Raw genomic sequence first — 16335 nt, forward strand, 5'->3', positions numbered from 1 at the left:
CATTTGCTTAAACTAAAACTTGGAACTGAAAGGGGCATTGATTGGTGTGAATACAAATTAAAATGCCATTGCTGTGGATGTGAGTACTTCAGAGGGACATGTTCTCTCATAATCTTGGTAAGCATCACTTTCTTCCCGGCTTAAGTGTTCCCAGGGAAACAAACCAGAACATCCTGCATCCTTCACATGGTTTCAGAGATCCAGCTGTGCTCAGGCCTGTCCCATTTTAGAAAAAAGGCAAGCCTCTTGGTCTGGCCTTGGAAAAATTTAAAAGCTGTTCACTTCTCTAGGTGTAGCCAAAGTGAAAGGAAAGTCATGATTGCTCAACATTGCTCCCCAGAACTTCCTTATTAAGCCCCTCTTTTGCTATGGTATAGGCTGAGATCTAATTGACCCAGATGCCCTGATACAGCTGCTTTTCTGCTGCTGTAACAAAAATAGTATGACAGAGGAATGAAAATACTGAATGCTCAAGTTTGACTTGGATTCTACATTCACTGAGCTGGCCCCGGCCTTCCTAAGTTTCTGTTTGACAGCAGGAGGAGTTAGCCAAATTGAGTCCTGTAGGGCTACTGTAAAGATTAGAAACGACTGAGGTTTATTGAAAGCAGAGGCAGTTCTTTCTAACACTGATATCCTAAGCCTCAGTCCAAGTAATAGGCTAATATATTAAACATGGAATGGCATATTACCTATAACATAAATAAACACACATGTTCATAGATATAACATTAATCTGTTTATCTGGATTCCTTAGTAAGGACACCAGACTATGTTTAACAACAGACTAATCTGTAGAAATATCTGATTTTGTCTACTGGGGAATGTGGGCTGTATGAGGGGCATTATATTAACCCTGGTGAAGAAAACTCATTTTTCTATGACTAACAAAGCAGTTATCTTTGAAGGGCTAGTAAACTCTTTAAGGATGAACTTTAAGAACACTTAAGTTTGGGGGACATAAGTAAGAAGGTGAAATAAAAACTTAGAATGTTGGCTCACATTGTAGTTGGATTTTGATTTGGGCTGCCAGCTCATAAATAACAACACGGAGGCTTATTAATTATGGAAGCTTGACCTTGGCTTAAATTTGTTTTTAACTAGCTCTTATAACCTTTAACTCATTTCTACTCGAGTACATTCTGTCATGTACCACCTATACTGCTTCCTCCAAGTCAACTTGCATCTATGGCTGGTGTCTCTCTTGAGTGCCTCCTCCTCCTCTCTCTGCCCAGAAGTCCAGCCTAGCTCCTGGACTTTCAGCTTTTTGTTTGTTTGTTTGTTTGTTTTTTGTTATCAGATATATTTTATTGAAATATTTTCTCTTGTTGCTTCTTAACTAGCTGGGCATTCCACTACACCACTGTTGACGTCATCAATGTCATGAGGGTGGTGGCCATCCACATTGCAGCCCACAGACTGTGCAGTACCCAGGATCTCTTTAATAGTTCCAGAAAGTTCTCTGGCTAAAGACCGGTGTCTCATCTGGTGGGAAATGCTGACAATCTCATCAAAAGTGATATTTCCACTGTGTTTAATGCTCTTCTGCTTATTTCTGTCTCTTGGTGGCTCCTTGAGGGCTTTAATGATCAGGGCAGAGGCTGAGGGCACCACCTCAATCTGAGCCTGTTCTGGATGGTCAGTTTCACTGTAATCCTCAGACCTTTCCAGTCACCAGTTGCCTTGGCAATGTCATCACCAACTTTTTTTGGAGACAGACCCAGAAGACCAATCTTGGGGGCCAAAGTACTTGACTTTGATCTCATTGGGGTAGAACTTAGGAAGCATGGTGAAGGTGGCTAGTGTCAGATGAACCGTTCAGCTTTTTATTATACAATCACAACAATACACCCTCACAATGTGCAAATATCCTGCAATAATACATTGATTCCCTTAGTGTACAGTGAGAATCATGGCCTTGTATGAAGAAATGGCATGTTCTATAGACAAGAATTCCTTCTACAGGGCTTGCTGTGGTTCATGTTCTCAGCTCAGAATCTCATACCTAGAAGACTGTCCTTTGTATTATGAAATGAAGAGCTAAAATGTGCCTGTTACCAATCTACACTGCAGTTATGCTCAGTAAATGATCTGCTTTGCACATAGCAGCTCCAAATGTACAGAGAGAGAGAGAGAGAGAGAGAGAGAGAGCAGGTGCGCCTTTTCAATGTTAATGTCTCAGGACTCTGTATTCTGAGAACTGTGTAATTTCAGAGCCTCCCACCCAGCCTGGAACCTGCCCAGGATTTCACCTTGCTCTCTTGCTTTCCTACTTCTTTCTAAAATGGATGCAAAACAAATAGGCACACAGGGAAAAGATCCACACTGCAGAGCCTTTCTGGACACCAAAGTTACTACTATAACCTTCTGGCCAACCTGAGGGAGTTTTATCAGTAGTTTTCAATCCTAAAACCCCAATATGATTTGATTAGAGTAGCCCCAAGTCTCACCCACTAGGAAGGTTCACAAAATGGTGTGTAGAAAAACAATGAGGCTAACTTTACTGTATTGAGAAAGCTGATGTCCATCTCAATTGGACCTGATATTTTAAGAAAAGGTCCCATATATTGCTTGTTTGTCTGTTTTCCTCTTTGAAACTTGTTTTGTAAGATTCTTTTTGACTGCGTGCTACTGATTTGTAAATGTTAGGGATTATGAGATCCAGCACAGATTTAACATTTGGATGGATATTATTACTGTATATCACAACCAGCTAGTCTTGAGCTAATATTTAATATCTAGTATCTATTTGGCACTTTCACATACTTATTTCATCTCACTTAACTGTTTTTTTTTTTTATTTTTAAGACAGGGCTTTATTATGTAGACCTGCCTGCCCTTGAACTTGCAATAATCCCCCTGACTCTGCCTTTTATATGCTACATTATAGGTTTATACACCACACCTGGCTGATTTCACTTAAACTGTATGGTAACTTGTTAGATAGCTTTCCCTACTTAAGAGACTCAGAAGTATGTAAAATCAGCAGAGAGTGAAAGACACTGATGCCAAAGCCCAGGCTCAACTGCTAGTCTCTTCAACATCCAGAGGACAGATTCTGGAGAATATTCTAGATGGAATGCAGCCCATATAAATAAACCCATTATGCACCTACACAAACCTGAAACTTCAACAGACTATTATAAAGGGTAGGAACACTGAATCTTAAATTGAACTCTACGAACTTGTCTTACTCTGTGAACAATCAAATCTCCAAATAATTATGATAAAAGACACAAAAGTTTTAAAAAATGATAATAATCAAGAGTTTAAGAGACCAAGTAGTTATGATGATAGACACAACAAGAATATAGCAGCACATGAGGCATGTAGACACGAACATCAAGAGAGGCTCAATGGGGCACTTAGAAGAACAAGGGCAGGGAGGAGAAGACAGCACTGCTCTAGCAAAAATAACGTTACAAAGTTTTCCAGGACCCCCACATGCTATTTAATTTTAATTTATTTTTGAGACAGTATTTCTCTGTGTAGCCGTGGCTTTCCTATAACTAGTTCTTTAGGCCAAGCTGGCTTCAAACTCAGATCTGCTTGTCTCTGCCTCCATCAGAGCCAGCTCTCCTGTGCTATTTTATAACAGCTAATACTTTTGTATGCTAAACCACGGTATTCTCTGGTATTGACAGAGGGCGGGATGTTAATATTACAACTTTTTAAAAATTTGTGATCACAGGCTTTATAATCTTAACTGAAATACATTCAGAGGTCATTAAATACTTCTGCACTCATAGGTAAATATATGAAAAAGATAACCAAATAACTTCAGATATCTGCAGCTTAGGGATCATCTATATTTCTTCTAGTAACACCCAGAAAACAAAAAACAAAAACAGAGGGAACCCTAACAGCATGTTCTCAAAATGAAAAATAAAAACACAATGAATGTCAATGGGTAAAAATACTTAAAACTACAGAAAATCTGTATATATTTGAGTTAAATTATATATATACATATATATATATATTTGCTCTGCTATAAACTCTATTTTCAAAACAAGAGTTCATCACATAAACTTGTGTTTAAAAATTAGTCATCATGCCATGAATCATATTACCATAAAAGCAAGCCATTCACTTTTGCTTGTAAACAAAAACAAAACTACCCCATATGCAGAAGCATGATCAGTACCTCAGCAATGGTGTGTTTACTTCTATAAATATTTAAAGTCAGACCTTTGAATTTATAATGAAGCAACATACCACTTTACAAAATAAGGATCTAGTAAATTTAGATGTACAACAAATAAGGTTATGTTCAGAATACTAATTGCTGCTTGCTGATATTTTAAGCCTAAAAATTGTAATGATACAATTCAGATTCCACCTATAAATGCGCCTAATACATGTGCAGAAGTCCTAATAGGTTTTGATAGATGAAGCATGGTTAGTGAGAATTTTAAATTGCCAGACAGGCCTGTATACCCTGGGCATGAGCAAATTTCCTACCTAGTACACATTTAAAAAAAAAAAAAAACATTAGTTTTAAGCAGTTTTAAGTTCAATTGCTACAGGAAAGAAAAAGAGTAAACTCAGAAACATCTATAGTTTGTCCTCTATCAATGAGGTACTCACCCTGGCCAACTGACAGTTCTCAATGGCTACAGGTGCTGAAAAGTTGTATGATGGAGGATACTTAGAGGCTGAATGTTTAAAATCATTATGAAGAGCTCAGTGGACAGAGTCGTTTACCACCTTGGGTTATGTTAGCACAGCTTACATACTGAGTCATTGAACCCACTAATGACTAAGCCTGGATGTTCTGATTATGCAGTAAGATTGCATTCTGGGACTGAAATTATTAAGTACTTGCAACAGTACCTGTGACTGGAATTGCAGCCATGCTTTCTTCTTTGCTCTCATCTCCACAGCCACTTGAAACTTCTAAAAATGAAAACATAATAAAAATGTGTTTCAAATTCATAGAACAGATTTGTTCTTCAGTGCCTTACAAATGATAGGCAAACTCGCTACACTCCCAGCTCTATATGTGTTTTGTTTTCAGATTTATTTTATGTGCAAGAATGTTTTGCCTGCATGTGTATATGTGCACCATGTGTATGTTGTGCCTCGTGCCTGCCTGGAGGCCTGAGAGAGCTGGAGTTAACAGACAGTTGTAATCTATCATGTGGATACTGCCTGAGTCCTCCCCAAGAGCAGCCCGTACTCTCAGCCCATCTCTCCAGCCCCTGTATGTGGAGTTTTAATAACAATCCTTTTCTTTTTCATGGTCTCTTCATTTACAGTTTTTGTTCATTTATTTCTTGTCCAAAGGTACTATAAGTGATTGGTTTAAGATTTCCTAACTTGTGAACATTTTATTTCATTAGAAGCTCAACAGAACTACACTTAGGGTTTACCTTCCTGCTGACTGAGAACATACATATTAACTGGAAGGTACCATAAAACAAACAACATACCATGCACTTAAAACCTGAGACGGGCTTTAGTTAGTGGGATTTTATAGGTATGCCTCAAGAAAGGGGATATTGCATTGACTCTGAATGCCTTTTTGCTGTGGACACAGTTTCACAATAGTTACCTTGTTCCCTAGTAAGAACACTGTTGAGCCGCAGAGCGGGCTTTGCTTCCTTTATTCCATTATTGTCATTCAGAATAGATGGCATGCTGCAAGATGATTCATTGCTGTGAATAGCTGACCTATGGTCACATTCTTCTGTAAGGACGTTTTTCAATAATGCTGGGGCCTACAGCGTTTCAAAGAAAGCACAGAAAAAAAAAAAAAAATCATCAAAACAAACCGGAATCCTGTTCCCTTTGCTCTCAGAGACTCAGACATAAAATAGAATTTTAGGTTAAGCTTTACTTAGACTTTAAATTGCTTCCTAACATTAAAATGTCCTCAGGATCAAAATAACAGAGAAGAAGAAGGGGGAGAAAGAGAACTGACATGAAGTCGGGTGGGTAGGGAGAATCTGGGAAGAGCTGAGAAAGGGAAAAAAATCATCAAAACATAAAAAACTTTTAATTAAAAAGGAACAACTGGTTATTTCCCAGCACAATTTAATTCTGTACAATTTTCATTCACAATAATGTGTTTGAAGACTGAACCTTAGGTACTACACAAATGTTCAAATTGAGAAGTAGGTACATGAGATGAGATCATCTCTGTTTATCTGAGCTAGCCTGTTCTCCCCTTTGATATACATAAGAGCCAACCCTCGGACTTTTTTTCCCCTGAAGGACAGATTTATTTTTTCATTGCATGATTCCTGTTTTCTAGACTTGTAACAAAGAGTTGGTTTAGGGGCTGGAGATGGCTCAGCAGTTAAAGAGCACTTGCTGATCCTGCAGAGGACTTGGGTTTGGTTCCCTGCACCCACACCAGACAGCCTATAGCATCAGTTCCTGGAAATCTGATGCCCGCTTTGGATCACTGTAGATGCAGCATGCATGTGATGCACATACAAACAGGTACACATACCTAAGTAAAAATGAATTAAAGAAAAGAAATGCAACAAGCAGAAGATAACAGACTTGTTTGTGAGTCTTAATCTTTAGCCAAGGATAAAAGTCTCCTGAGCACCTGGGGAAATTCACCTGCTACCCTACATACCTTTTTTCAAAGGACACTAACTAGCCTATATGTATAGGGAAATTGATTTTTAATCACAGCCTACCTGAGAAGCAAGGTAAGGAAAATGGCAATTAAGAGGATCTGAGCTAACCAAGTCTTTTAATTTCCAGGTAAGCACTTTGCTCCTACAACATAAAACTATGCTAATAACAATCTCTGCCCCAATGTCCCACTGCCAGTGTACACACTCTTTTAGGAAGTGGTGATTTGTTCCATTCTGGTGATGGTGATGGTGACCTGCTGATGGATGATTGCAGAAAATATGGAGCAGCATCTAATCTGCAAGAAATGGGTCCAAGACATCATAAACCAGTATGATTAGGAGAACAAGACAAAGGTCCTCAGGCTTTATACAGTTGAGTGTCTGGGTAACAAGCAATTGTTCAGTGAATGGTGAAGAAATCACAATTCTTCACCATTAGCGTGGAAGAAGGAAAAGATGCCGCAATGTGAGAGCCACTGAAGCAGAGCATGGGAGACCCAGCCCTGAGCATTTAGCTCAGCTAGTCCTTCAAGGCTCACTGCAAGGCTCTTTCCTTCTGACTTCCTTAGGGCTGGTTGATCTCCTGGACCCAAGGCTTATGACAGAAGCTTGAGAAACTGCTATGGGGGTGATGTGTTAAGGAGCTGTAATTCTTGGCCAAAGGTCCTGGTATCCTTAGCCTTGTAGCTAGGACCTTGTGCTGCAGTGCTAATTCCCAGGTTCTTTGCTTCTATTTGTATAAACTGTCCCTGGAGTTTACTTCAGTTCTTACAAGTCTATGTAGATGAACTGCTCAGGGATTCTGTTTCTGCAGACTGGAGCACGGATTTGGAGCCTTGCCCCTGAAGCCAAGCCCCAAATGGCTCCCATCATCAGCTGTCATTCTGATAGCCCAGCAGCCTATATGTAACTCTTCACTATGTATGCTCCTTAGGTCTGAAAGGAAGAAAGCAAGCCTCCTTGAACTGCATTCTCACACTGTCCAGGGTGCTTTTTAGACTTGCCCAGGTTCTATTTGTCTGTGCCCAGAAATCCTAGATATAAGCAAAACATCTTAAAGTATGAATAAAAACAAATTTTCACCTTTAGAAATCTTATAGTGAAGTTACAACTTTTTATTTTCTCAGATTTAAAATAATCCATATATTCTGATAGAACTTTGAGGGTGTATTCTAAACTATGTGATATAATTGATATTTTTTGCCTTTTAAGAATACTGTTTTAGCATACATTTAAAAAAAAACAAAATGAGAAAGGATTATTGAAGTTTTTGTGCATTTTACAATGGAATTTGCAGACTGTAAAGAGTTATAGATTTTCATGCAATTTAAAATACCTTTATACTCTCTCCTCCCCTGAATGCTGACACTGTTTTGGACCATAGGTGTTTCAGATTATTTCTGTCTTATCCCCTAATGCAAGTTACCAGGATCAAAATGGAGTCACTATGTCAAAATAACAAAATGGAGCCAAGAGACCACAAGACAAACCCTCTTGCCCATATGCCTGTAACAGGGTCTATGCAAAGAATTCCTCAAAACTACATTATTATAGATTAACTACCTGAACATTCCAGCTTAGCTGCTCATATAAAATCACTTGATAAACAATGGCGGTCTCCACTAATGAGCCAATCACAAGCTTTAATAACCAATGGTCTTTATTTCATGGTAACTAAAGTAAAACTTATATCTTTTAAAGCTTCCTGTTGTCCCAATCCCTTCAGAGGTACCTGTAGTCTACCACTGAATGCCAGATCTGCAAACTACACTATATGTGGCCAAATAAACTCTGCTTTGGAGAACTGGTCTCCCTGCTGCTCATGCAGAGTTTAGTTGCTTTCAAGGATGACACACATTGATCTGCTTTGTGTATGATTTCATATACGACTCTCTTTTGCTTGAGCTGAATTTGAATTGGTCTTCAAAAGAATACAGAATAAAATGCTATAATAATATTACAAACATCTGTCTAGTAAGTTCCCATGTGCTTGATAAAAACACCATTGCCACTATGTAGAGCCCTCTTTTCCACACAATGTGGTTAACACTGCATGGCTGGCTTAATTTAGTTTGTATATTTTATCTTATTTACCTTCACTACTCAATATCCATCTTTGTGATTTCCTATATTTTTTGAAGAAATGTACAAGAACTGATCTTTAAAGACAATTTTATAAATAATAATTTCTCAAAGGCGAGTATCTTACATCTCTGGAAATTTAGGTGAATGGTCAAATTGTGAAAATAGATGGTTTAACTCTACCAGATCACAGAGACAACAGAGACAATAGTAGATCTGCCCAGTGGGTTATCTGCAAAGGAATCTATCTATACTATAAGCCCCTAAAAAGTAGAGAAGGATAAACTGACAGAGACAAATGTCCAACCCCAGCAAAGAGCCAGTCAAAAGCCAGTAACACAGAGTCACTTTTCTGTTGGACATTTCAAAGTTTCATTTTATTTTTCTGTTTGTTCCTTAAAGAAATCAGACCCAACTCCTAAGAATCTGATTTTTAAGGGCAATATGAATCCAAAGAGAAACTAAGTGTGAAAGCACTTAGTGGAATTAAATTCTCTTCTATATGCAAACAGTGCCTCTCACACTGCTACTGAGGCTCAATGACGGTGGATGAGGATGCCAGTTCCCAGATTTAACTACCACTTCCTCAAAATCCTTCCTCTGGGTTATGGAGAAATACTTTTCAGTGTTTGAAGAAAAGCACAAGTACCAGTGCCAGTTATTTCTGAGTTGAAGGCAGGGATTTTATTAATGCAGTATTTAAAAGACAAAGAAATAATCACAAGAGTTGAGAAATGAGTATGTAGGAGATATCAGAAAACAATCCATCATTTAGAGAACATGTCATCTGGTAAATAAAATCAGTGTGAGGACAAGACCAAACCAATTCTGAGTGACATCAGTAAGTCGCTCCAATGTGTCAAAGTTCTCCCATGTGGAAACAGACATCACTTGGGAGAAAAGAAGTATTAAGCCACTTTGTATTTTAATGACACTCCCAACTCACCCCCCCTACATAAAGTAATTACCAATTTCTCTGAATTAAAAGCATGCAGCTCAATTATGTAATTACCTACCAGGTTATTCGGGTGCTGGCAGATCTTATCTGGTCTCCAGGGGACAGTGAGTTTCTATGGCTTTGGTCATGTGTTTACTCAAGAGAAGAGATTGACTAGAGCTGTCAGCACAGGGACCCACAGGTAAACATCATTTACATGTGGCTGTTTAATTAGCCATTTCCTCAAGAGATCAAAGTAAATACTTCTGGGCTTCATTAGACTTTACATTTTCCAATGGAGCATTCTTAAATTTTCAAAATCACTTACTTTTAAGAGTTCCTCTAAAGAGAGATATTTAACCTATTGTATCTACTATATCTATCCCGTTTCAATATATAGAAACAACTCCAAAAAAGATAATGAGGGTTGGGGATGTAGAGTGATGGTAAACATGAACAAGACTCTGAGCTTAATCCCCAGCATCATATACACTTGTATGCATGCACACACACACAAACACCACTTTAGAAATTACAAAATCATTTTTTACCAAAATTTATGGGTATGTCTTCATTTTGGTACTAACACTTCCTTGAAATTGTGAATCTCTTCAGCCATACCTACATTTTTGAGAAACTGCTTGTTTATTCCAATTTTTAGGGAAAAATCATCTTAGCCCTGCTCAAAGGTCTATAGCAGTGTTCCAAATTCCAGAAGATATGGAACCCTTTCCTGGTATCCATAAACACTTGCATTCACATGCACATACACACAATTAAAAATAAAATAAATCTTTTAAAAAAATGGCTCTATTGCTACATATGTATTAGGTTTCCCTGTCTGTTCATTGGTTCCCTGTCATCCCAAACATCTTCTCCAGTCTCACTTTGTCAAAAAGCCAGTTTCTATAGGGTCACACCTTACATGTCCCTACACTCTTCCATCAAAAGCTTTCCCTCACTGCCTCTCCAGGTAGCTGGGCTCACTTAATGAAGGTGCACATCTCTGCCATTTTATTATGGCACCCTGGTAACAGCCCTCAGGAGAGGGTCACATTTTTCATATTTCTTTCCTTCCAATGGATCTGGGCTAGTACCTATGTACAACAATGGATCAAAAATGTATTTGTTGGCTTAATATTAATGACTTTATAAAATTTTATGGTATGTAGACAGAAAACTAGAATATTACAGAAGCTTCCAAAATCTGAAGATGGTGCGGTAGATAAATTTAAGCGACCTCTGGGAATTAACATTAAGTCAGAGTCAGATCCTTCCACAAAACATATAAAAGGTCTAAGATCAGAAAGTAAAAAATAGCCAGGCGTTGGTGGAGCACACCTTTAATCCCAGCACTCAGGAGGCGGATCTCTGTGAGTTTGAGGCCAGCCTAGTTTACAGAGCTAGTTGGAGGACAGGCTCCAAAGCAATACAGAGAAACCCTATCTTGAAAAACAAAACAAAACAAAACGAAAAACCCAAAACCCCCAGAAAAATAAAACTATTATCAACAGTCATAAAACTTCACTTACCACTGTTACCATTTTTTCAAATATGTTTATCACTCAGAATATACTATTTCACAAACAAATAGTTTGTATAATCTTGGAGCTTATCAAAATAAAAGCTATTACTAACCCTATCCCTTGGTCATAACTAAGAGAATAGACTCACTACGTACCTCTTCTTTAAGAGAATTATCATGTTCTTTCATACACTGTTCTTGTGTCTTCAATAAGTGCCAATCTGGAACTTGTCCAGATCTGTAAAACAGAAAGAAGGAGACAGTATAGAGCTGTAAATATATGTAGAAAAGGGTGAATTAGAAGGGTCCCATACTTTTAAAGGCCTTATAGTCAAGTTACTGGAACAATGTTTATTAAGAAAAGTCTGGAACCTAACATATTTGAGACTATAAAACTTTTCAAATCCCCATTGTGTGTGTGTGTGTGTGTGTGTGTGTGTGTCTGCGATTGTACATGTCTGTGTGTGCATGTATGTGTGCATATCTTATGTCTGGTTGTGCTCACTTGTGTGTGCACATGCAGAGACCAGAAGCCATTGGATGTTTTCCATTACTCTCCATATCATTTTTGAGACAGGATCTTTCAGTGAATCTGGAACTTACTAGCCCAGCTAGACTGCCTCTCTGGTAAGTCCCCAGTATCCACATATCTCTTAATTAACCACCATTAAGCTATCTTTCACAAGTCCCTCTTTTATAAAAAAATTATTTTGTTATGATGTCATTGTCAATAAACATTCTCAACCTTGATTACACATAGAAACAGCCATGAAGTTTTGCAAAGTCTAGATACCCAATGCCACACCTATGTCTATACTGCGACCTAGACAGTCCATTTTAAAACTCACTGCAAGTTCTTTTTGTTTGTTTGTTTTTACTCACTGCATACTTCTAAAGCACAGCCATGCGCCCTGGAATCATGACATAGTTTGTAAATGACATCAATCACATCTCCATCTCAACAACAGCTTTTCATGACATTTTTTATTATCACCCACTCACTATTAAAATAATTCAGGTACTACTGTGGAAGACTTAAGAAGGAAGTGTGAGCTGCAACTGCACCAGTTGTACTTGTTATACCAAAAGGTGGCTCCTTAGAGAGAGGCTCCCTTCCAGTCTGGCTGCAAGAAACTCATCAGATAGACCCAAAACATCAAGCAGTGACAGAAACCAAGGATGTTCCCAATAATTACTGAGGGGTGTCAAAGGACTCAGCCCGTCCTGAAGGGGTTCCCACGGGCCAGCAGTGGGAGAATTTGAGCAGCAAAAGAGATACTAACTGCAATGTACTAAAACACACACGCAAAAAAAAAAAAGCTATCATAAATGCCCTTCCTGGAGAGTGAGATCAACAACTAACTTCTCCATGGAGCCCTCAACTAATGCCTGTTGAAAACAGGACCAAACACCCATACATAAACACTGAGTCGAACTAGAACCCAGATGCAGATGGAGAGGACAAGACCATGCAGCAGAAAGACATACAGACAGCTTACCTGAACAAGGAGGAGCTAACGGGCCACTAGACTGATAGCTGGGAATCCAGCAGGGGACTGACTCAGGCCCCCCTGAATATGGGTCTCAGCCAGAAGGACTGAGCAGTCTAAGAGACCTCAGACAGTGGACTTTGCGAACATATCTCCCATGGAGGGATAACTGCCTTAATCTAGAGACAGGAGAGAAGCCCTAGTCCCTACTTCACAGGACCAGTCAGATCTACAGGACCCCAACTGGATGGCATTCCCCTACATATGGAATTGGGGTGGGGGGATGGGAGGGGAGGGTGTTTAGAGTGCATGTGAAAGGGCAGAGAGAAAGGGAGAGAAAGAGGGAGGGAGGAATGGGGGGAGGGAGGGAGGGAGGGGGAACTGGGATCGACATGTAAAATAATAAATTAAATTAAAAAAAATTGCTTTGACTCCAAAATTTAAGTTGAAGGACAAGTTACTGGGGAAAAGGATTTCTATTTTTGTTTCCACAGAAAATGAAAAGATGTGGATTCCTTTCAGACTAATGTGGTTTGATCATGCCAGACCGCCTGAAACAGAGTACAAGGTGATCCTACATTCAAAACAGCTGGACAAAACAGCCCTACAGACTACAGCCAGGATATCTGAATCTTCTTCGAATCCCCCATGACAGCGCCCCTTACCAGCAGGAAGTAGTTTGGAAAGAACGACGCCCAAATTCCCAAATATTGTGTATAAATGTTTGTTTTCATTTAATTGGACTTTGTTATATAAAATTAAATAAAATAAAAAAATTTAAAAAAAACACAAAAAAATCATAAAAAAAGGGTTCATTTAAAAAATAAACATAAACAAATCTTTTAAAAAAACTTTTGAAATACACACACAAACACACTGGGATGTGTGTGTGGGGGGGGTATTATTTGATGTAGTTATAAATAATCTAGGATGCAGTAGAAGATTCAGAAGTTTGAAAGCATTTATTATTTTTTCTTAGTTTAGCTATTCTGCATAATAAGATGATCACCACGTGCATTTATTTTCCATCATAGAATATAATCATTTTGTTCTTTATGGAATAAAACTCCACTGCATATATTTTGCATTTCATTTATCCATCATCTGTTGCCAGACACCGAGGCTAATTTGCTAACAGCTACTGTGAAGGCTTCAGGAAACATGCATCTGCAGGGCAATGCTGACAAGAGTCCTTTGACATATACCTAGGAGTGATGTAACAAGGCCTTACAGTAGTTCTATCTTTAATTTTTTGAGGAACTACCATACCGATTTCTATAGTGGCTAAACCAATTTTCATTCCTACCCCTAGTATAAAAGAGTTCCTCCTTCTAACTTTCCCTGTGCCCTATATTCTTGCATTTGTTGTTTGCTTGCTTTGTGATAGTCATCCTCTCTGGGTAAGATGAACTCTCAGTGTAGTTTTAGTTGCATTTCCCTAATGGCTAAGGATGTGAACAGGTTTCCTAGGTGTACTAGCCCTTTGTATTTCATCTTCTGAGAATCTTCTAGTTTGTTGTTTATTGTTGTTTTGTTTTGTTTTTGTAGTTCTTTATTTATTTTAAATGTTAACTGTCAGGTGATAGCTAGCAAAGTTTCTCCTATCTTGCAGATCTCCTTTGCTCCACCATGCCCTTTGGTGTGTAGTTTTTTTGGTTCATGCAATAACATTACACTGACGTCCTTTATAGAAAGTCCTTGCTTTGCCTATATTACCCTGACTCTGGGTAACAGTAGAATATCTAAGACAATTCTTGGCAATGTGCAATATTTATGCAGCTTCAGAAACCAGAAACCTTGAATCAGACCAATGATTAATTACAATGCAATGAATATTTGCATATTAAATGGTATCTGTGTCTATATGGTCACTCACATGAATGCAAACAAGGACTATTACTAGCCATCTTGCTTTTCCTTTTATGGCTATTTGTGTCAGAACCTTTGTGGTACTATACTTTCTCTGTTGACCTTTGCATTGTTGGCCCCTAAATCATAGGGTATATAGGCTGGGCAGTGGGTATCATAGCTAAAGGTGTCATTGCCATCTCTAGGTACCAGAAAGGTTGTCAGCAAGCTTTCTGTTGGCGTTACTTAGATTCTAGCACCTGTAAGCATGTTCACTGCTTACACCTATTCTAGAGACCTAGAATTCTAGAGACCTAGTGGGTTTCACTGTAGTCTACAGCCTATGTTTTGAACCAGACTTCCACATGGAACATTGTGCAGTTCTGACTCAGGGTTTTTCCCATCTAGCTAGAGGTACTACTCTCCTACACGCTAAGACACAGAACAGTCTCCTTAAGATCAGCTCTGGGTTCCCAGAGTTGACTTTCTTTTTCTTGTTTTGTTCTCATTTTCTCTAATTCATTTTCATATTCTCCCCCTCTGCTTCCTTCCCTACACCTCTCTCCCTCTCCCTTTCTCCCCAGTATCTCATTATGTAGTCCAGGTTGATGTGAACTCACACCTAATCTCCTGAGTCAGTCTCCCAAGTCCTGGGATTACAGGTATGTGCTATCATGTCTGGCTGTATTTGAAAATTTTCATGTTAAAATGTAAAAGAAATTCTAGGTTTAATTCAGAATCTTCATTATTGTTATAGTTTTGTTCTGAGTCTCATCATTTCATTCTGGCTGGCCTAGGATACACTGTGTAGATTAGAATGGACTCAAACTCACAGAGATCTACCTGCTGCTACCTCTTGAGTGTCAGGATTAGAGGTGTGCACCAACATGTCTAGCCCAGAATCTTTAACATGTCTTGCCTGACCCAACCCAAGTTTTCCAAAAAAAGAATAAGATGGGGTGAGTTTTTAGAATCCATTTTTAAACTTCCAAGGATGATACTAAAACTTCCCACTCATGTGACAGAAAGCACATTTGGCAATGTAATTGCTACCACAACTCAACGATATGAAACAAAGCAATTTTTCAAGTTCTATTTCTTCCTAGATTAAAATACACTGACTTGTCATCTGCAAATTATAGGTCATTCAAGAAGTACCTTTGTTTTAACATGTAAGTCGATTGTTCCAAGCTAAATGCAAGTTTAATTAGAGTGAACTATTTTTACAATTAGGTGAATTAAATTATGAGAGAATGATTTCTCTAATGACTAAACTATACAGTTTTCTGTAGAAGCAAAGTCAAGGTGTGAGACTTTGTTACTATTATTCCAGCCAGCTGCAGCTTCCCTGAGTCCAGACTATTTCAAGTCTCTTGTATTTATCTAATAGTTATTTAATTATTATTTATTTGCTACAAAAAGACAAAGCCAATTAACTGGGTTGTGCAGGACCAAACAGCAAGAACAATTAAAGCAAATACCACATCTCAGATTTGACTTCTGAAAAACTAAGTAAGCTAACAATCAAGATTTCCTGCAGATTTGTTTCAGAACATCTGCAGCAAGGAGTTTAAGAGCCACAGCTGTCCTTGAATGGAGTCTTTTCCATGTCTCTACGTGAACACAGTAAGTGCGAAAATTTGCAAGGTGGTATAAAGAATTGAAAGAAACTGTGCTTACTTTATATTGTGAAAATTTATAACATCAATGCCGTGGAGAATCAAGAGTTTAATGTCACATGATTTATATACGTCTCTAAATACAACCCAAACAATGTAGCAGCTTTTTCTTAACTACAACTGACTTATTACCAATTGACAATTTGACCAATGTTTTAAATGCAGACACAGTAACAAA

General features: G+C 38.4%; 1 protein-coding gene and 1 pseudogene across 4 annotated transcripts in view; both read right to left on the reverse strand.

Moving 5' to 3' along the window:
• The window catches only part of Kiz (kizuna centrosomal protein), a 103741-nt gene that overhangs the window by 23797 nt on the left and 63609 nt on the right, over nucleotides 1–16335 (reverse strand). For all 4 annotated transcript variants that reach the window (XM_051183232.1, XM_051183233.1, XM_051183231.1 and 1 more), the window contains 3 exons: nucleotides 11297–11378; nucleotides 5558–5723; nucleotides 4837–4899 (listed from right to left, as the gene is read on the reverse strand). In XM_051183232.1, the coding sequence (XP_051039189.1) occupies nucleotides 4837–4899; nucleotides 5558–5723; nucleotides 11297–11378 (311 nt within the window). The remainder of the gene's footprint in view (nucleotides 1–4836; nucleotides 4900–5557; nucleotides 5724–11296; nucleotides 11379–16335) is intronic.
• LOC127221343 (60S ribosomal protein L12-like) lies at nucleotides 1289–1781 on the reverse strand (annotated as a pseudogene).

Source organism: Phodopus roborovskii, unplaced genomic scaffold (genome assembly GCF_943737965.1).
Source record: "Phodopus roborovskii unplaced genomic scaffold, PHOROB, whole genome shotgun sequence".
Lineage (NCBI taxonomy): Eukaryota > Metazoa > Chordata > Mammalia > Rodentia > Cricetidae > Phodopus > Phodopus roborovskii.